This window comes from Henckelia pumila, chromosome 1 (assembly GCF_033568475.1).
Source record: "Henckelia pumila isolate YLH828 chromosome 1, ASM3356847v2, whole genome shotgun sequence".
Classification (NCBI taxonomy): domain Eukaryota; kingdom Viridiplantae; phylum Streptophyta; class Magnoliopsida; order Lamiales; family Gesneriaceae; genus Henckelia; species Henckelia pumila.
The window spans coordinates 178,835,052-178,856,808 of record NC_133120.1 but is presented as its reverse complement, the minus strand read 5'-3'; the positions used below and the strand labels follow the sequence as shown (position 1 = coordinate 178,856,808).

The window sequence follows — 21,757 nt, the reverse complement described above, 5'->3', positions numbered from 1 at the left end:
ACAGACTCAAGCAAAGTGACCCGGCTGCTGGCAGATATTACAACTATCAAACACGCCTCGACACTGATCACTTGGGTGACGGCCTCCACACTTACTTCACGATGCTCCTGAAAACCCTGAACTCAGCCCAGAACTGAACTGTCTAGAGCCACTGGAACTCGATGAACTGCTCCCAGCTTCTTAAATTGCTTCCCTTTCGGTCTATAGTGATCTCGCCTGCTTTTGCCACATGTTACCTCCTTCAACCCTCTGAGACTGATTCGACTGCTGAGAAGGTTGGTACTGATACTGGGGCTGCTGAGGCTAAAACTGAACAGGCTGATTCTGAAAAGATCTCTGCTGCTGCCGAGGAGCTAACTGATTTCCTCACTGCATTAATAGTCCAGCTTCGGCTCCCTTTGCCTAATCCATAGCATCTGCGAAGTTTTTGGGTCTCTCGGTATTGACTAAAGTGAAAATCTCAGGATTCAAGTCGTTGATGAAATTATCGGGCTTGGCGTCTTTGTTGTCTGCTATGTGAGGTGCGAAGCTCAAGAGACTGTCAAACTTGCTCACATAATCCTCGATGCTCAAGTTCCCTTGCTTCAAATTCGCAAATTTAACAATTAAACATCTCATATCGAAATGTAACAATCATCAATAAATAAAAATAAGATTGGATGTATGCATGACTTCAAAACTCGGGATTATCAAGTCAGATAATCGAAATATCAATCGGTAGTCAGTTGGGATCCCGGAGTCAAGTCATTACGAACAACCCACCGACACTCCAATTCGGGGTGGATGTCGCACAACTCAACCCCTAGACTTTAGAGCAACTATAAGAAGTATTCTAGCACTTGAAAAAACTCGAAATCCAAGGCCACTTCAATATAGCTCCCTAAATCGTCTAATTTCAAAACGAATCGAACATTCGGCTCAATATGAATTCAAGTGTAAACAAAATAAATCATTTAAGTTCACACCAACAAATTAACATGCAGTATGTGATTTTTGGGACTCGAGAATGAATCAAACTCGAGTATTTCAACCCCATTCCATTCAATGTCGCCTTTTTCCTTTCCAAGTTCTTCGGGGATTCAAATCTGAAAATGACAACGAACTCAATCAATATCGAATCAAATCAAAACAAACCATTTACAAGAAGTTCAATACTATACCGTCTTCAACTCTCGAATCGTTTCAAACTCCCAAGTTCGTTCCAAACCCAAATCTTTCAATCAAAATCTGAAAATGTAGAACATACGGATTCGATATCAATTCATCAACTCAAGAAAAATCCGGAAATCAAACCGAAGTAATATAACCGATAATCCAAAACTCGATTTCGATGGCATAACGGCTATAAAGAGTCAAACCAAAAATCTCAAACCAATTATCATCATCAATACAACTCAAACCCATCTTCCAAATCCAACAAACAACCAAATCCACCATAGTTTCAAAATCCATTTTCGAAAATATGCTCCAAAAATCATATAAAATCCAAACTTCATTTTTTTTCCGAACCGACTTCGAATACACGGTCTATGCTAGCTCAAGAACAACATACTCTAAAATTATCAAATTATGACAACCCAACAAAATTCAAAGTTCATAGATCATAGCAAAACTTACGACAAAACGACGCCCTCGTTGCGGTGATCGTGAATCTCAACTCGACTCGGAAATCTGACGGTCGGATCGTGCGAATCAGAAGAAAGAAAAGCTTGAAGAAACATCCATGGCTTCTCTCGGTTTTAGCGTGAAGATGGAGAGGAAATGAAGGAGAGAGGGTGATTTTGATGGTAGATAATAATAATAAATCAAGCTTGCTTTGACTAAGTCCAACCCTCTATTGCAATTCGGTCCCTGAAACTTCAAACTCAATCAATTCAATCCCGGCTCAATTAATCTTCTAAAAATTCCAAAATAAATAATAATCGACTCTGCTAATCACGAAATAATTAATTTCAGGGCCTTACAGTGCCTGAGGTGCAGGTTGGTTCGCCGGAGGATTTCCGTATCTAAGGTTTGGATGATCCTTCCAGCCTGAATTGTATGTGTTGGAGTACGGATCATACTTCTGTTGGGGTGGTCAAGGAAATCCACATGTAGAATTTACCTGTTCAACCGACTCCTCTTGAAGTGTAGGACACATGTCAGTTGCATGTCCCACTGCCGCACAAATTCCACATGCCTTTGCAGTTTATCCATTTCCTACAGCCATTTGATGCACAAGAGAAATCAATTAGATCAATTGTTGCTCAAGAAAAGAAAAATTTACCTCATTATTATTTCTGGATGCATGATCATTTCTATTGGTGCCAAACTGTTGAGAATTTGCAGCCATATTCTCTATCAAGTTCCTTGCCTTTCGTGGAGTTTTGTCATAAAAAACTCCTCCACTGGCCGCATCTACCATGCTCTTGTCATGAGGCAACAAACCTTCATAGCAATACTTAATTAAAAGGTTTTCACTTATCTGATGTTGCGGACAGCTAGCACAGAACTTTTTGAACCACTCTTTCTATTTATGAAGTGAATCCCCTGTATATTGCTTGATGTCGTATATCTTCTTCCTAATATTCGCTGCTCTAGAAGCTGGGAAATATTTCTCTAGAAAGATTCTCTTCATTTCAGTCCATGTTGTGATGGATCCAGGAAGTAAATAGTACAGCCAATCTTTTGCAGCATTCATCAAAGAAAAAGGAAAGACTCTCAATTGGATATGCTCCTCTGTCACTCCATGGGGTTTCATGCTCGTGCATACCACATGGAATTTCATCAAGTGCTTGTGAGGATCCTCATCTGCGAGACCATGAAAAGAAGGCAATAAGTGAATTAGTGCGGATTTTAACTAAAACATAGCATTACCTTCTACAGTATGAAAAGTAATGCATAAAGGCTGCTGGTTGAGATCAGGAGTATCAAGTTGTCTCAGACTAAGATTCGCGTTTTCAAACACCGCACCTCTAAGATTCTCAACCAAGCGTATGTCCTATTCTAGTCTCCTATGAGCTTCTCTCCTTCGCCTATGTAATGTTATTTCTATCTCCGAATCGTATGAATTTCTTCGTCTGAAGGGTCAACTAAAAGCATGAACGACTATAGAAGTACTAGAAACAAAAAAAAAAAGGAAAATGAGATTAAAAAATATAACTAGAACATAATAAATTAAACACCGTCCCCGGCAACGGCGCCAAAATTTGGTAACACTAAGTCGTATCGTGTCCAAATTACCCAACTCAACTCGGATAATGAAAATGTAGTATTGAGAGTAGGGATCGTTCCCACGAGGAAAGTGAAATTTATTGTGTTCCTAAATATTGAAAATAAATAAATTAGGGATTTTGGAGTTGAAATTAACTACTGAAAATTTAAATCAATTTAAAATAAAATTTATCTCTAGCATGCAAGAATTAAAATTATGAGGAAAAACCAATTAAGTAACAAATCTTATTATCGGTCGACTACACCCTTAAAATTATGCATTCGATCATAGATTATCTAAATATAATTAATTTTCATTGAATATTCATCATTGGAAACTTAATTCCTATTTTATCTTAATTTTAGTTAACTAGACACGAGCGTTCTAAATTAACCCTTACTAATGAATTAACCCAATTACATGCGATTAAGGTTTAAATTCAAAGTATCATGCAGACTAGTAAAATTGATGAACCTAGATAACACATACACAAGTGGATGTATTTAATCTATTCAATTGTTATTCCTACGAATTAATACATTCACAAGCGAAAAATATCAATCGTAGTTGCTTCACAAATTAGATAAATCAAACAATTACAAATTTGATTTATAATTTAGCAGTAGATTGTAAAATGAAATCCGAGGGTGATCAATCCGAAAATCTCACATACAAACATAAAATCAAACTTGAATAACTCTTGATATCCAACAAAAATCAAACACTGAATATTAAAATCTCATAAATAAATAGATTCAAGGGCATGTCTTCCTTAACCAAGAACTAAAACTTAGCCACAAAGATTCATGGAATTCTTAAGAAAAATCAAAAGAAAAGAAAAAATCTAAGAAAATTTAGAATAAAACCTAGCCGCCAAAGAGTTCTTCCAGTCCAAACCCTTCAAGTCTGATACAAAGTAGGTAAAATTTGGAATAACAGTCTTAAATACATACTAGAGTCCTCAAAAGACAAGTTTCCTTTTCCTGAAATAATTTTCGAGAATTAAGTCTCGATCGAACAGTAGAAATATACCGATCGATTGAACAAACTTCTACCTCAATTCTTCTGTTTTTGCTCCTCTTTCCCGCTCGATCAATAAAAACCAACGGATCAAGCGGACAAAATTCTACCTCACATTCAATACTCCTCTCTCTCGATCGGTAAATATTGGCGGATTGAGAGAGCAAACTTCTGATTCAATGTTCCAGCCAAAATGCTACATCCTACACAATAAACCCAGAAGCATGTTATGAAGACAAGATGCATGAAATATAAACAAAATACATAATTAAAACATATAAATGCATGCAAAACAACAACAGAATGATATTAAAATATGCAACAAAAACACCACTATCAAATTCTCCCATACTTAAACCTTGCTCGCCTCGAGCAAGATATGCAAAACTATATGTGAACACACAAAAACATAAGCAAGGACGGATCACAAATAATATAGCCTCAGAGAAGTCCTATACACAAAAACAAGCTTACAAATACTCTCAATTTTCTACTATACATTCCAGTTAAGTGTGAACGTGCGTGTGTGACATGTTACCCTAACTATATGCAACTTCAAAAGACATTGTTTTAAAACTGTTCGTCGACCTATGACATTTCAGTGTAAGTTTCACCATCAGGAGCCCTCCTCCCAACAATCCTTTAACACAACACAATTCTCTTGAGATATAATTACTCACCATCGGATTTTGCACCCGACATTTACTAAAGCCCCAATAATTACCCGCAGACTTAGCTATAACTTGGATAGGATTAGAATTTCAATCCCTCGTCTATAGCCCGGATGGAGCTACAATCCCATTAGGTCCGCAAACTTAGCTACGGATTAGTGATTAGTATTTCAATCACTTTTCAAAACCCGGATGAAATTGTTATTTTGAAAATTGTTTTTCAAAAGTTTAACCTCATTCAATCCGCATACTTAGTCAAGAGCAAGAAGATTAGGATTTCAATCTCTTACTCATAACCCGGATGGAGTTAATTTCATTCATTTTTTCATTTTCAAAATTTACAAAAAATATTTTAACAGGTGCTCCCAAGATTGTATATGCCATATCAAAAAGATCATTAAGATTCAAGAACTATCAAGTTCCACAAACACCTATTGCCGTGCAATGGTCCAAAAGACACAAACATTATCCAATACATCGCTACATTTCACTGGTCAAACATGTGTGCTTAAAATATTCACTACTCAACCTACGGTTTCTCATATCCAATCAAAAGAAAAAAAATTTCACAAAATTTCACTTTTTCCAACTTCATTATCATAGGCTAACAATCTCCATCCTACTTATGCCACACCAAAAAAACACTAAGACAATGATAAGTGACATGCAATGAACTAAATGCATAGAACTCAACGATAAGAATGCAAAACAAAATAACAAAATAATATAAAGACCCCCCATACTTATCTAAAGCATTGCCCTCAATGATCCAAAAACAAAACACAAACAAAAAAAATAACGAACATAAAAAAAAAAACAATGCAAATGAAAATGTAAAACAAAACTCCTCTAGTTTAAGTGTCGGCGTAGTCCTCTTTCTCAACATCGAGGGGAAGCACCAGAGCGTTGTAGTGAAACTCGAATGTTGGAAAATATGGAACGAAAATCGGAAAAGAGGCGGAATCAAGGCCAAGATGTGTAGACATGCTGTAAGGCCCTGAAATTAATTATTTTGTGATTAGCGGAATATATTAAATTATGAGAATTGAATTAATGGAGATTAATTGAGCCGGGATTGAATCGATTTAAATTGGAAATTCAGGGACCGAGTTGCAATTGAGGGGTGGACCAAGTCAAAGCCTTGACTTAAATTATTATTTCCTACATCACCATCACTCATCATTCTCTCCTTCCTCCCTTCTCTCTCACGCGTGAACCGAGAAAGCCATGGATAATTCTCCAAGCTTTTCTTCCTTCTGATTCGCACGATCCGACCGTCAGATTTTCGAGTCGAGTTGAGATTCATGATAACCGCAATGAGGGTGTCGTTTTGACGCAAGTTTTGCTACGATCTATGAACTTTTATTTTTGTCGGGTTGTCAGAATTTGATAATTTTCAAGTATGTTGTTCTTGAGCTAGCATAGACCGTGTATTCGAAGTCGGTTAGAAAAAAGAACGAGGTTTGGATTTTATATGATTTTTTGGAACTTAATTTCGAAAATGGGTTTTTGGATTTTGGTTGGATTTGGTCGTTTATGTTGGTTTAGTAGATGGTTTGAATTGTGTTGATGACGATTGTAGATTGAAGATTTTTTGTTTGACCGTTTATAGCCGTTATGCCGTCGAAATCGAGTTTTGGATTATCAGTTGTATTGTTTCGGTTTGATTTCCGGGTTTGTTTGAGTTAGTAGATTGATATCGAATCCGTATGTTCTACGTTTTCAGATTTGGGTTGAAGATTCAGGTTTGGAACGAACTTGGGAGTTTGAACCGATTCGAGAGTTGAAGACGGTATAGTATTGAACTTCTTGTAAAGATTCGTTTTGATTCGATTGAATATTGATTGAGTTCTTGTCATTTTCAGATTTGAATCCTCGACGAACTTGAAAATGTAAAAGACGACATTGAATTGAATGAGGTTGAATACTTGAGTTCGATTGATTCTCGAGTCCCGAAAATCACATACTGCATGTTTATTTGTTGGTGTGAACTTGATTGATTTATTTTTTTACACTTGCATTCATATTGAGCTGAATATTCGATTCGTTTTGAAATTAGATAATTTAGGGAGCTATATTAAAGTGGCCTTGGATTTCGAGCTTTTCCAAGTGCTAGAATAATTCTTATTGTTGCTCTGAAGTCTAGGGGTTTGAGTTGTGCGACATCCACCCCAAATGGGAGTGTAGGTGGGTTGTTTGTAATGACTTGACCCTGGGATCCCAACCGAGTACCGATTGATATTTCTATTATCTGACTTGATAATCTCGAGTTTTGAAGTCATGCATACATCCACCCTCATTTGATTTATTGATGATTGATACATTTTAATATGAGGTGTTTAATTGATATTGTATGCCTGTCTCTTTTACTTAGAAATTATATTTTTAACCGGGTTATCCGGCTGTTATTTTTGTTTGTATGTGTACTTGACAACAGGAGGATCAGAAGCCGGAACGAGTCGTCTAGGTTAGCTCGGGGTGAGAATGATAGAAGTGAGACACCGTGTCGTAGGGTTGTGTCCTTTGAACCTGTATTATATTGATTAGTCGAACGAACCCTATCATCGAACTTGTTATTATATTTTGGGCAGAACTTAGTATAGTGTATGTTTAAATGTTGATTTGTATGTGTGTATGAGATTTACGTTGATTGGATTTGTTGTGTTGGGCTTTTACAGAAATCCTGCGCTTTTCTGTCCATTTTGCCTGCGCGCGCGCTAGCATATCACCTCGCGCGGGCGCGAGCATCGTGCGAGGCCTCTGGCTGCGTTGCCTGCGCGCGCACAAGGCGATAGCTCGCGCGGGCGCGATGCTTTTATATATAAAAAAAAACTTATTCGAGTACTCGGCTCTCAGTATTTGATTGTAGTTAATTATTCGAGATTAAAAGATTAGAAACGGGGTCTCACATTAAGTGGTATCAGAGAGATAAGATTCTTGGAATTGAACTAGAGTGAGCGGGGTAGATCGAGTCCGCATGAATTGATTTCTCGCATGTGACTGATTTATTTAAATGATTATTTTAAATACGTGCGAGAATGCTTTATTGATTCTTGAATTAATTGAATTACATTAATTGTGATTTAATTTATTAAGCATGCATTATGCGATATATAATTGTATTTGTGCTATCATCTGTTTTCGAATATCCTTGAGGTTCATGAGTACTCAGAGCAGAGTTTTGGACACCGAAGTTATGAGATTGAGATTGTGATTGAGATATTGTGTCCTAACCCTTTGATATCAGATGACACCTCGATGATCTGTGCGAATAAATCAACCACACATGGTTCCTCCTTCTAATGAGAATCCGTAGCCAGTAGTAACTCCTTCGAATGATCAGGGTAGTACTGGAGTGGATCAGATTGATGCTACTGCGACCCCTATGGAAACTCTATTGAAGAGATTTTGATCATTCCGACCGCCTACCTTGACGGGTACCGAGAACTCCGTCGACTGTGAAAGTTGGCTAGAGGACATTGATTAAGTCTTTGATTCCCTCGACTATACCGATGACCGCAGAATCAAATTAGTCATTCACCAACTACATGGTGTTGCTAAGAATTGGTGGACTACAACCAAGAGAGCAAATGAGAATCGAGGCACCGCTGTCACTTGGATTTTATTCAAGAGTGAGTTCTATAAGAGATTCTTCCCTGTGTCGTACCGAAAGGAAAAGGGTTCCGAATTTGCGAATTTGAAGCAAGGGAACTTGAGCATCGAGGATTATGCGAGCAAGTTTTACAGTCTCTTGAGGTTCGTACCTCACATATCAGACAACGAAAAAGTCAAAGCCGATCATTTCATCAACGACTTGAACCCGGAGATTTTGACTTTAGTCAATACCGGGAGACCCAATAACTTTGCAGATGCCATGGATCAGGCTAAGGGAGCCAAAGCTGGACTATTGATGCAGCAAGGAAATCAGTTAGCTCCTCAGCAGAAACATAGATCTTTTCAAAATCAGCCTATTCAATTTCAGACTCAGCAGTCTCAGTATCAGTACCAACCTTCTCAACAGTCGAATCAGTCTCAGAGGATTGAGGGAGGTAACAATGGTAGAAACAGGCGAGATCAGTATAGACCAAAGGGGAAGCAATTTAAGAAGTATGGGAGCAGTTCATCGAGTTCCAGTGGCTCTAGATAGTTCCGTTCTGGGCAGATTTCAGGGTTTTCAGGAGCATCGTGCAATAAGTTTGGAGGCCGTCACCCAAGTGATCAATGTCAAGGCATGTTTGGTAGTTGTAATATCTGCCAGCAGCCGGGTCACTTTGCTAGAGTCTGTCCTCAGCGGGGATCCGATAGAGCTCAGAGCAGCAGTTCTTCACGACCGCTAGCTCAGTCCGAGAGATCAGCTTTTGCATTCCATTATTTTCATCCCCAACAGCAGTCTTGTCAGGGAGGTAATCAGAATCAGAACCAACCACCTCGACAGCAGGCGAGGGTGTTTGCTTTGATAGAGGATCAGGCCAATGCCACTCCGAATGATGTGATAGCAGGTAACTGTTCGATTTTTGGTTATCCTGCATATGTTTTGATTGATACGGGTGCTTCTCACTGTTTTATTTCTGAAAGATTTGTCGTGATGCATGATTTATTTGCTAAGCCTTTATCGGATGTTGTTTCTATTACTTCAACTTTGGGTGGAGAAACTGTTTCGATGAGATTGGTCCGTAATTGCGTGTTAGAGTCCGAGGGGAATTCGATTGAGATAAACTGCATTGTACTTGGACTATCTGATTTTGACTGTATTGTCGGGATTGATGCTCTAACCAAGTATAGGGCGGCAGTAGATTGCTTTCAGAAAGTGGTTCGATTCAGACCTAAGATGGCACACGATTGGAAGTTTTTCATTAAGGGTTCTCGATCCAGAATTCCTTTGATTTCTGTGTTATCCATGTCTCTGTTGCTACAGAGAGGAGCAGAGGGATTTCTTATTTATGCAGTGGTTGTTCAGAGGTCTAGTCCTGAGTTGACTTAGATACCCGTGGTTAGCAAGTTTACAGATGTGTTTCCAGATGAGATTCCTGGTTTGCCGCCTATTCGAGAGTTCGAATTTAACATTGAACTTGCACCTGGTACTCAGCCTATTTCGAAAGCACCTTACCGAATGGCTCCATTAGAATTGAAAGAGTTGAAGCAGCAGTTAGAAGATTTGATTGCCAAGGGATACATCCGACCTAGCGTATCGCCTTGGGGTGCTCCAGTGATTTTCGTGAGGAAGAAAGACGGTTCTATGCGACTCTGCATTGACTACCGCCAGTTGAATCAAGAGACGGTCAAGAACAAGTATCCTCTACCTAGAATTGATGACCTTTTTGATCAACTGCAGGGTTCTTCAGTGTATTCGAAGACAGATCTGAGATCAAGGTATCATCAGCTGAGAGTTCGCGTTTCGGTTTGACCAATGCTCCAGCAGTTTTTATGGATCTGATGAATCGTGTCTTTCAGCGGTATCTGGATGATTTTGTCATCATCTTCATTGACGATATTCTAATCTATTCGAAGAACCGTTCTGACCATGCAGAGCATCTGAGGATTGTAGTGCAGATTTTGCGAGTCGAACAGTTGTATGCTAAGCTATCAAAGTGCAATTTTTGGTTGGACCGAGTGATTTTTCTTGGCCACATTATATCGGGAGATGGAATTGCTGTGGACCCCAGTAAGATCGAGGCAATCATGAATTGGCCGAGATCGACCTCAGTGCAAGAAATCCAAAGCTTTATGGGTTTAGCGGGATATTATCGCCGATTTATCGAGGGTTTCTCTTCCATTGCAAAGCCGATTACCCAGTTGACCCAGAAGAATGCACTGTTTGTTTGGTCCGAGGAGTGCGAGGCCAGTTTTATTGAGTTGAAGAAGAGGTTGACCAGCTCACCGATCTTATCTATTCCTTCAGATATGGGAGGTTTTTCCGTTTATTGCGATACTTCTCACCGTGGTCTTGGATGAATTCTTATGCAGAGGAAGCACGTCATAGCTTATACATCGAGGCAGCTGAAGCCGCACGAGACTCGTTATCCGATCCATAATCTTGACTTGCCGCGATCGTTTTTGCTTTAAAGACCTGACGCCATTACCTTTATGGTGAGTCTTTTGAAATATTTTCTGACCACAAGAGCCTGAAATACTTTTTCTCCCAGTCCGATCTGAACATGAGACAGAGGAGATGGATGTATTTGCTTAAGGACTACGACTGTGAGATCAAGTATTATCCTGGAAAGTCGAATGCAGCTGCAGATGCTCTTAGTCGGAAACTTTGTTGCTTATCTCTCGCTATGATTGGTCTCTCTCAGTTGATTGAAGATTGTTGTACTTCTGTTTTGGAGTTTGAGACCGATAGGAGGTCCATTAGAGTTTTTGTGATTCAGGCCGAGCCAGAGTTGTTTCAGTTGATCAAAGAGGCACAGAGATCTTATCCGAGCATTCAGAGTTCGATAGAGAGGGTCAGATTAGGTCACCAGTCAGAGTTTCAGGTCAGGGATGATGTTTTATTCGTGAATAACCGTATTGTGGTGCCCGATGTTTCTGAATTGAGACAACGTATTCTTCAAGAGGCGCATTGCAGTCGGTTCAGTGTTCATTCCGAAGGCCGAAAGATGTATAATGACCTGAAGATTCAGTTTTGGTGGAAGCAATTGAAGGGAGACGTCACGAGGTTTGTGTCCCGTTGTCTGAATTGTCTGCAGGTGAAAGCCGAGAGGAAAAAACCAGGTGGATTATTGCACAGTTTGCCTGTTTCGAAATGGAAGTGGGATCACATCTCTATGGATTTCTTCACGAAACTACCGCGTTCAGTCAGAGGTTGTGGCATGATTTGGGTAGTGATTGACCGGTTGATTAAATCTTCTTGTTTCATTTCGTACCGAATGACATACCGTCACGATCAGATGGCCAAGTTATATGTCAGAGAGGTTGTGAGATTGCACGACGCGCCAAAGTCGATAGTATCAGACAGAGATCCGAGATTCACTTCTCATTTTTGGCACAGTTTACAGGAGGCATTGGGTACTCGTTTGCACTTGAGAACAACATATCACCTTCAGACCGATGGTCAGTTCGAGCGTACGATCCAGACTTTGGAAGATATGCTTCGAGAAGTAGTGCTTGATTTTTGCTCAGGTTGGGAGGATTCTTTGCTTCTAGTGGAGTTTTCATACAATAACAGCTTCCAAGCGATATTGGAATGGCACCTTTTGAAGCTTTGTACGGAAGAAGTGCAGATCTCCGTTATTTTGGGATGAGATTTCAGAATCACCTGAGTTGGGTCCAGATATGATTCGCGATATGGCAGAGCAGGTGAAGTTTATTCGAATCAGAATGAAGAGAGCCCAAGACAAACAGGCCAAGTACGCTAATATCAGACGCAGACCACTGTGTTTTGATCAGGGAGACCGAGTGTTTTTGAAGATTTCTCCGTTCAGAGGCACTGTCAGATTCGGGAAAATAGGGAAGTTGTCGCCGAGATTCATTGGACCGTATGAGATTTTGGAAAAGATAGACGATCTTGCCTATAGGATTGCTCTTCCTCCGTCTCTTTCAGGCATCCACGATGTGTTTCACGTTTTGATGTTGCGGAAATATCATCCGGATCCGTCCCATGTTCTTCAACCGGACGAGGCAAAACTCGATGAGACTCTGAGTTACTTCGAGAGACCGATTTAGATTCTTGACAGGAAAGAGAAGCAGCTCAGAAACATGTTGAATCCGTTAGTGAAGATTCAGTGGAGTCGTCACGGAGTTGAGGAAGCAATTTTGGAGACCGAATCTGATATGAGGCAGCGATTTCCAGAGTTATTCGATTGATGTGACTTTTTTTTCAGTATGATTCATTCTTGTTTCAGTTGTGATCTGTCAGATTTCGAGGACGAAATCGAATTTTAGAGGGGGAGAATTGTAAGGCCCTGAAATTAATTATTTCGTGATTAGCAAAATTTATTAAATTATGAGAATTGAATTAATGGAGATTAATTGAGCCGGGATTGAATTGATTTAAATTGGAAATTCAGGGACCGAGTTGCAATTGAGGGGTGGAGCAAGTCAAAGCCTTGACTTATATTATTATTTCCTACATCACCATCACTCATCATTCTCTCCTTCCTCCCTCCTCTGTCACGTGTGAACCGAGAAAGCCATGGACGATTCTCCAAGTTTTTCTTCCTTCCGATTCGCACGATCCGACCGTCAGATTTCCGAGTCAAGTTGAGATTCACGATCACCGCAAAGAGGGCGTCGTTTTCACGTAAGTTTTGCTACGATCTATGAACTTTGATTTTTGTCGGGTTGTCAGAATTTGATAATTTTCGAGTATGTTATTCTTGAGCTAGAATAGACTGTGTATTCGAAGTCGGTTAAAAAAAGAATGAAGTTTGGATTTTATATGATTTTTTGGAGCTTAATTTCGGAAATGGGTTTTGGATTTTGGTTGGATTTGGTCGTTTATTTTTGTTTAGTAGATGGTTTGAATTGTGTTGATGACGATTGTAGATTGAAGATTTTTGGTTTGACCGTTTATAGTCGTTATGCCGTCGAAATCAAGTTTTGGATTATCGGTTGTATTGTATCGGTTTGATTTCCGGGTTTGTTTGAGTTAGTAGATTGATATCAAATCCGTATGTTCTACGTTTTCAGATTTGGGTTGAAGATTGGGGTTTGGAACGAACTTGGAAGTTTGAACCGATTCGAGAGTTGAAGACGGTATAGTATTGAACTTCTTGTAATGATTCATTTTGATTCGATTGAATATTGATTGAGTTCGTTTTCATTTTCATATTTGAATCCTCGACGAACTTGAAAAGGTAAAAGACGACATTGAATTAAATGGGGTTGAATACTTGAGTTCGATTGATTCTCGAGTCCCGAAAATCACATACTGCATGTTTATTTATTGGTGTGAACTTGATTGATTTATTTGTTTACACTTGCATTCATATTGAGCCGAATATTCGATTCGTTTTGAAATTAGACGATTTAGGGAGCTATATTGAAGTGGCCTTGGATTTCGAGCTTTTTCAAGTGCTAGAATACTTCTTATAGTTGCTATGAACTCTAGGGGTTTGAGTTGTGCGACATCCACCCCAAATGGGAGTGTAGGTAGGTTGTTGGTAATGACTTGACCCCGGGATCCCAACCGAGTACCGATTGATATTTCGATTATCTGACTTGATAATCCCGAGTTTTGAAGTCATGCATATGTAACACCCTCAACCGATGAAGGTATTACCACACTAACATGACCATAAAACCTCTGTGCGGAAAAGAAAATTTTTGAAAGATGTATGCATACATCAAACCTTACTTAAAACATTTCAGAATAGTTTACAAACCAATTCATAACAATTTGAAACATAAAGCGTATTTTCTTCAATCAACATAACAACATTTAGTTCATTAACTTGACACAAACACACTCAACACATAACACACTCATCACATAACACACTCATGCATCGCCCGCCGGTCCGACTCCTTGCTCTTCTTCATGCCCGGCATTGAACTCATCGACATATGCATAAATGTCATCCTCATTACCTGCACCATTCAAGTATAGTGAGTCTAAAGACTCAGCAAGAGTATGCAGTAAAAATCATGAGATTTCAATAATCATTTAAACTTAACATAGCATAACATAACATAACATAAGCTTATCATTTGGCGACGAATTATGCGAAATTGTGGCAACCTTCATAATGGGCACATTCATCTTTTCTTGTTGATCAACAATCATATGGCATTACGCCTCATAACTTTCGTTCATTTCTTTTCGGAGGCTCCTCCGGAGCTTATCCCGGAGGACCTAACCCGTACATTGAGCCGTATTTGGGAGGGCTACTCCGGAGCCCAAACCGGAGCACCGTTCCCGTATTTCCACCACAAAGACACATAAGACATCAAAATATTTTCATGCATCAACATATTATATCTTCATAATTCAACATAGCATTATTCATTCATGCTTTATCATTTTCATTTCATCAACATATCCTTTCATCCATCATGAAGCATCATTGAAACATCATAATTTCCATCTTAACTTTTGTTTCATGAACATAAAACTTTACTCGATAACTTTGTGCATGTAATAAATGATAAAAATCATACTTTCATATTGAACATAGGTTTCATGAAAGAAACTTAGACATGTACATGCACCACATAACGTAATCGATCCACGTAAGTCGTTCTTGACTTAAAACTTGAAACTTTTTGCATAAGAATTCTTAAATATACTTTATAAGCTTTTAAAGATCATAACCATGAATTTAGGACCCCAAAATAACATAAATAAAGCTTCAAATCAGAAGGCCATGCGCGGGGGCGCTACTTTTTGGGCGCGGGCGCGCATACCCTGCTGATGGGTCTTCTTGTTTATTCTTAAACTCTATTTTGCAGTCGGAATTTGGAAAAGTGGTAAACATGAAAGTTTTAGCCCTTGATCTTGGCTTTCTAATGCCGAAAATTGCACCTTAATTGAAATTTTCAGTAAAACGTTATGCGCATTCTCCCCAGATGTGTCACTGCCAGGAAATCAAAACACTCGACACACTTTGGGATGATTTTGACCAATCTTCCAAAATGATTTTGACAAAACTCAAAACATGAAAGTTGTAGATAAATAAGTTGTTTTTCAAATACATTTGGCTTCATATCATTTGGATCACTACACTAATTTTTATCTTCAAAATAGTAACAAGTGCCGCTAATCCGAAACAATCCAACATAAGTAACATTTCAAAACTTTCACTCAAACTAATTCAATAATTCAAAATATGATATTTTCTACTCCTCCAGCTATATCCTTTAAATAAAACATCCCTTGAAACTTCAAGAACACATAAAAACTTAGATGAAACATGTAGCTCTTGAATCAAATTCAAGAACATGACAAGAACGACATATACTTCACGATTTCATACTATCACATAACATGCTCTTCAAACCCTTAAAATCTAAACTTCATGCTCTTGAAATTCTTGAAAATCATGCATACATATCTCAACATACATATTTTCATATAAAAATAATTATAATCTAGAATGGGTTTCAAAACCTTAAAATACTAGTTGAAAAACTTGCCTTGAAATGAAGATGGAGTTGATCCGGAACTTCGGAGACGAACTAACCACGAAGAGGAGCAAGATTGAAGTTTAACTTTGAAATTTCTTGAAGCAACCGTGTAGTGTTCAGAGAAGAAGAGAATAAGAATGAAAATAAAAGAAAGAAGAAGAAGATAGGCGTGAAGGAGGGATATCATGGGGAGACAAGTCCATAAATAAGTGGGGAACGTGGTAGAAGAGTGTTGCTTTCAACACTTAATTCGCATCGTGGTGACTAATTAAAATGAAGTCTACCACTCTTTCTTGACTCGACTGATAAAAAATACTATCTCCCAACTCTTTTATTCAAATTATATCAATATTATACTTAAAATACTCGTGAAAATACGTTCTAACACTTCGTTCGTAAGTTAGCCTCGCCCCGAGAGTCTAGAATCAAACTCAACCTGAAATCATTTACTTAATCAAATTGTTAAACGTAAAATAAACATAATCATTAAATCATAACTTAAACAATTTAAGGCATAAAATCATTAAAAATTTATGTTTAAATAATCGTGAGCAAGTTTAATGGATTTTGGACTTTACAATTCTACCCTCCTTAAAAGAATTTCGTCCTCGAAATTCGACTTACCAAATAATTTTGGGTATCGGCTACGCATATCTTGTTCAGTCTCCCAAGTAGCCTCTTCCACTAATTGATTGCGCCATAAGACCTTTACCATCTTGATCTCTTTGTTCCTCAACTTTCGGACTTGTGTATCCAAAATTTGGATAGGTACCTCTTCATATGACAAGTCTGGCGTCCACTGAACTGGTTCATGACGAATGACATGGGAAGGATTTGAGATATACTTCCTCAACATCGAGACATGGAAGACGTCGTGTACTCCTTCTAGATTTGGAGGCAATGCTAATCGATAAGCTCTTGCTCCAACCTTGTCTAGGATCTCGGAAGGTCCTATATATCTCGGGCTCAGCTTTCCTTTCTTCCCAAATCTCAAAACTCCTTTCCAAGGTGACACTTTCAAGAACACATGATCACCTACTTGAAACTCCAAGTCTCTACGCCTCTTATCGGCGTAGCTTTTCTGTCGACTTTGTGCTGTCAACATTCTGTCCTTGACTTTTGCTATCAAGTTGATTGTCTGTTGCACTATTTCTGGCCCTAATATAGCTCTTTCTCCAACTTCATCCCAATGCAATGGAGTCCTACACTTTCTCCCATACAAAGCCTCATAAGGAGCCATTCCAATAGTAGCTTGATAACTATTGTTATATGTGAACTCCAGTAAAGGCAACTTCGATTCCCAATTTCCTTCGAAGTCAATCATGCAAGCCCTAAGTAAATCCTCCAGTATCTGAATCACTCGCTCAGATTGTCCATCTGTTTGTGGATGAAAAGCTGTACTGAAGGCTAACTTTGTCCCCAATCCATGATGTAGACTCTTCCAAAAGTTCGATGTGAACCTGGGATCCCTGTCAGAGATTATCCTTGCTGGAACTCCATGCAATCTAACTACCTCTCGAATATACAACTCTGCATATTGATTCATCGAGAAGTTGTTTCTAACTGGTAAAAAGTGAGCTGACTTCGTCAACCTGTCAACTATTATCCATATTGAATTCATTCTTCGTTGTGTAATTGGCAGTCCAATCACAAAGTCCATGGTGACATCTTCCCATTTCCAAGTGGGAATGTGTAATGGTTTCAGAAGTCCTGCTGGCCTTTGATGTTCAACTTTGACCTGTTGACATGTCAAACATTCGCTAATAAACTTAACGATGTCTTTCTTCATACCTGGCCACCAGTATAGCATCTGTAAATCCTTGAACATCTTTGTACTCCCTGGATGAATAGAATATGGTACAGTGTGAGCCTCAGTCATCACATCTTCCCTCAGTGAATCTACTGCTGGTACCCACTTTCGCCCTTTGTGATGCACGATCCCATCCTTCACTGTATACAATGCACCCCCTTTAGCTTCATCTTTAAGTTTCCAAGTTAATAATTGCTGGTCTGAAGCCTGACCTGTTCGAATCTTGTCGAGCAAACTTGGAACCATTGTTAAGGCTGATAGGGCACAAACTTTCATCGGCTCAACTACTTCCAATCTGAGTCGTTCAAAATCTGCAATCAACTCTTGTTGAGTTGTCATTCTGTTCAAGGTTGCAGATTTACGACTCAAAGCATCTGCTACTACATTAGCTTTACCCGGATGGTAGCTAATATCACAGTCATAATCTTTCACCAATTCGAGCCATCTTCTCTGCCTCATGTTCAACTCCTTCTGGGTGAAGAAGTACTTCAAACTCTTATGATCAGTGAAAATCTGACACTTCTCACCATAAAGGTAATGTCTCCACAGTTTGAGTGCGAATACAACTGCTGCCAATTCAAGGTCATGGGTAGGGTAATTCTTTTCATGAATCTTCAACTGTCGTGAAGCATATGCTATCACCTTTCCATATTGCATCAAGACAGCCCCTAATCCACTCTTGGAAGCATCTGTATAAATTACGAATCGACCTGTTCCTTCTGGTATGGCTAGTACTGGTGCTGTCATCAACTTTTTCTTTAACACTAAAAAGCTTTTCTCACACTGATTAGACCATTCAAACTTCACACTTTTGCGAGTTAATGACGTTAGTGGCAGCGCTATCTTGGAGAAATCCTGAATGAATCTCCTATAGTAACCCGCTAATCCCAAGAAACTCCGTATCTCTGTAGCATTCTTTGGAGTAACCCAATTTTTAATTGCTTCTATCTTTGCTGGATCAACCTCTATTCCCTTAGCCGAAACTATGTGACCCAAAAATGCAATCTGTTCCAGCCAAAATTCACTCTTACTGAACTTAGCAAATAATTGTTTTTCTTTCAGAATCTGTAAGACTGTAGTTAGATGCTGACGATGCTCATCTGAACTACGAGAGTAAATCAGTATGTCATCTATGAATACTATGACAAACTGATCTAAGAAAGGCTGAAACACTCTGTTCATAAGATCCATGAATACTGCCGGTGCATTGGTAACTCCAAATGGCATGACTAAAAACTCGTAGTGGCCATAACGAGTCCTGAAAGCCGTCTTATGAATATCTTCATCTTTCACCTTTAATTGGTGATAACCTGATCTCAAATCGATCTTGGAGAATACTACTGCCCCTTTTAACTGATCAAACAAATCATCAATCCTTGGCAGTGGATATTTGTTCTTCACTGTTACTCGATTCAGCTCTCTATAATCGATGCACAGTCTCATAGACCCATCTTTCTTCTTGACAAACAATACCGGTGCACCCCAAGGCGATATACTCGGTCTAATAAAGCCTTTATTGAGTAGCTCTTGTAGTTGCTCCTTCAATTCTTTCATTTCAGTCGGTGCTAATCTGTATGGTGCTTTGGAAGCTGGTTGGGTTCCGGGCATTAATTCAATCCCAAATTCTACCTCCCTAGCTGGAGGTAATCCTGCAATATCATCAGGAAATACTTCTGGGAAATCTCTCACTACCTCGACGTCTTCAAGTTTTGATCGAGGTAATTCTTGGTCGCAAGTGACACTTGCGAGGAAACCTGCACATCCTTTATTCAACAGTTTCCATGCCTTACCTACTGAAATTAAAAGAGATGAATTATTTTTCGGTGTGGCATAGAATAGAAACGTTTCCCCATCCTTAGTTTTCAAGGAAACCGTCCTCCGTTTACAGTCTATGGTAGCCTCGTAACAAGACAACCAATCCATACCAAATATCACGTCAAAGTCCGACATTTTGAGGATAATAAGATCAGCATACAACTCATGACCTTGCATCTGTATACTGCATCCTCTGATGATCAAATCACTACTCAATTCTTCCCCTGAAGGCAAGGATATACTAAATCTCGATATTGACTTATCCGGTACTAAACCCGATTTATTAACAAATTCAACAGATATGAATGAATGTGTAGCTCCAGCATCAATTAAGACATGAGCGGGATTACTGGAAACATTAATCATACCTGTAACTATAGCTGTATTCGGATCCACTTGATCATGTGTCATTGCAAAAACTCGTCCTCTTACTGGTTCTTTGGATTGAGGGCAATCTTTTCGATAGTGCCCTGGCTTTTTGCAAAGGAAACATACTCCAGTCCCTGCCATGCATTGACCTGAGTGAAGTTTTCCACATTTTTGACAAGCTGTTGGTGCAATCGCCGGTTTTGGTGCTGGTAGAGCCAATTGTTTCTGCCCCTGAGGTCGATGCTGCTGCTGTTGGTATGGTCGGTGTTGGGGTGGGGCTTGGTACGGTCTCTTTCTGTTAGCATTTCCTTGTTGGTCCCGATTCTGATAACTAGATCTTTTTGCTTGTGACTCTCTGATAATGTCGTTTCTGTCCTTTTTGGACAGCATGGCCTGATCCACCGCATCTTTGTAATTTTTCGCTCCACTTAGTCTAACATCCTTTCTGATGAAGGCATTCAATCCTTCTGTGAAGTGTTTCAACTCTTCAGCAGGGTCACCAGAAATCATCGGTACAAAGTATCTTCCCCTTTCAAACTTCTTTACATACTCCGCAATTGACATGTTTCCTTGACGGATCTCCAAAAACTCTCTAGCCAACCTGTTTCGGGTGCTCACCGTGAAATATTTGCCGTAGAACACATCCTTGAATCTATTCCAAGTAAGGGTGGTTAGGTTCAACGCTGCTTTGGCTCCATTCCATCAAACACGAGCGTCATCACGGAACATATAGGTAGCACATCTCAATCTATCCGCATCCGTGATCTGCATGAATTCAAAAGCAGTCTCCATAGCTTGGAACCATTGTTCCGCTATCAAAGGATCAGTCTCTCCTTTGAACTCAGGTGGTCCCAACTCAAAGAACCTTTTGTAGATAGGGTTCTGATTAGCTGCAGGATGGTTATTTCCAGCATTAGCTGTCTGGACTTGAAGCAACTGTTGGATTTGAGCTCCCTGAGCACGGCTTTGCTCTTGAAGCAGAGCAGTTAATCCCGTCAAAAACTGGTTGTTTTGATTGTTCTCACTATCTGGCCCGCAATCATTATGGTTGTTGTTAGCGGCATTGGCATTGGCGTTGGTGTTATTTCCCCTACGTGATGCCATAGTCCTAAAGTCCAATATTATCCACACCGCTCAGTCACAATTCAATACGTAAATATACTTTAACATGTAACATGCATACATTATCTCATCGCATTATCATACACATGATCGAATAAACATCATAACTTACAGACATGAAGACGGAGCGTTGGAGTCGTGGCGAGTATGCATGAGTGTTTTAAGAAAACCCAGAGCGAACTGCTCTGATACCAAACTGTAACACCCTCAACCGATGAAGGTATTACCACACTAACATGACCATAAAACCTCTGTGCGGAAAAGAAAATTTTTGAAAGATGTATGCATACATCAAACCTTACTTAAAACATTTCAGAATAGTTTTAAACCAATTCATAACAATTTGAAACATAAAGCGTATTTTTTTTAATCAACATAACAACATTTAGTTCATTAACTTGACACAAACACACTCAACACATAACACACTCATCACATAACACACTCATGCATCGCCCGCCGGTCCGACTCCTTGCTCTTCTTCATGCCCGGCATTGAACTCATCGACATATGCATAAATGTCATCCTCATTACCTGCACCATTCAAGTATAGTGAGTCTAAAGACTCAGCAAGAGTATGCAGTAAAAATCATGAGATTTCAATAATCATTTAAACTTAACATAGCATAACATAACATAACATAACATAACATAAGCTTATCATTTGGCGACGAATTATGCGAAATTGTG

General features: G+C 39.2%; 1 protein-coding gene across 1 annotated transcript; it reads right to left on the bottom strand.

Annotated features, from left to right (window-relative positions):
• Positions 1–2,509: 2,509 nt before the first annotated feature.
• Positions 2,510–21,049, bottom strand: LOC140874527 (uncharacterized). The gene is made up of 6 exons (XM_073277825.1): positions 20,811–21,049; positions 19,391–20,597; positions 18,289–18,544; positions 17,813–18,141; positions 17,212–17,689; positions 2,510–2,790 (listed from the first exon to the last, which is right to left on the bottom strand). Exons 1-6 carry the CDS (start codon positions 21,047–21,049, stop codon positions 2,510–2,512), a joined length of 2,790 nt encoding a protein of 929 aa, XP_073133926.1.
• Positions 21,050–21,757: the final 708 nt, after the last annotated feature.

Excerpts from the sequence above, each read along its gene's own strand:
- LOC140874527 (XM_073277825.1), bottom strand. The coding sequence starts at position 21,049 with ATGGCATCACGTAGGGGAAATAACACCAACGCCAATGCCAATGCCGCT. Across the intron at positions 20,598-20,810 it reads CAGAACCCTATCTACAAAAG|ATTCAAGGATGTGTTCTACG; the intron begins GTTCTTTGAGTT and ends TACTTGGAATAG. Across the intron at positions 18,545-19,390 it reads GATTACCTCCAGCTAGGGAG|TGTGAGAAAAGCTTTTTAGT; the intron begins GTAGAATTTGGG and ends TGGTCTAATCAG.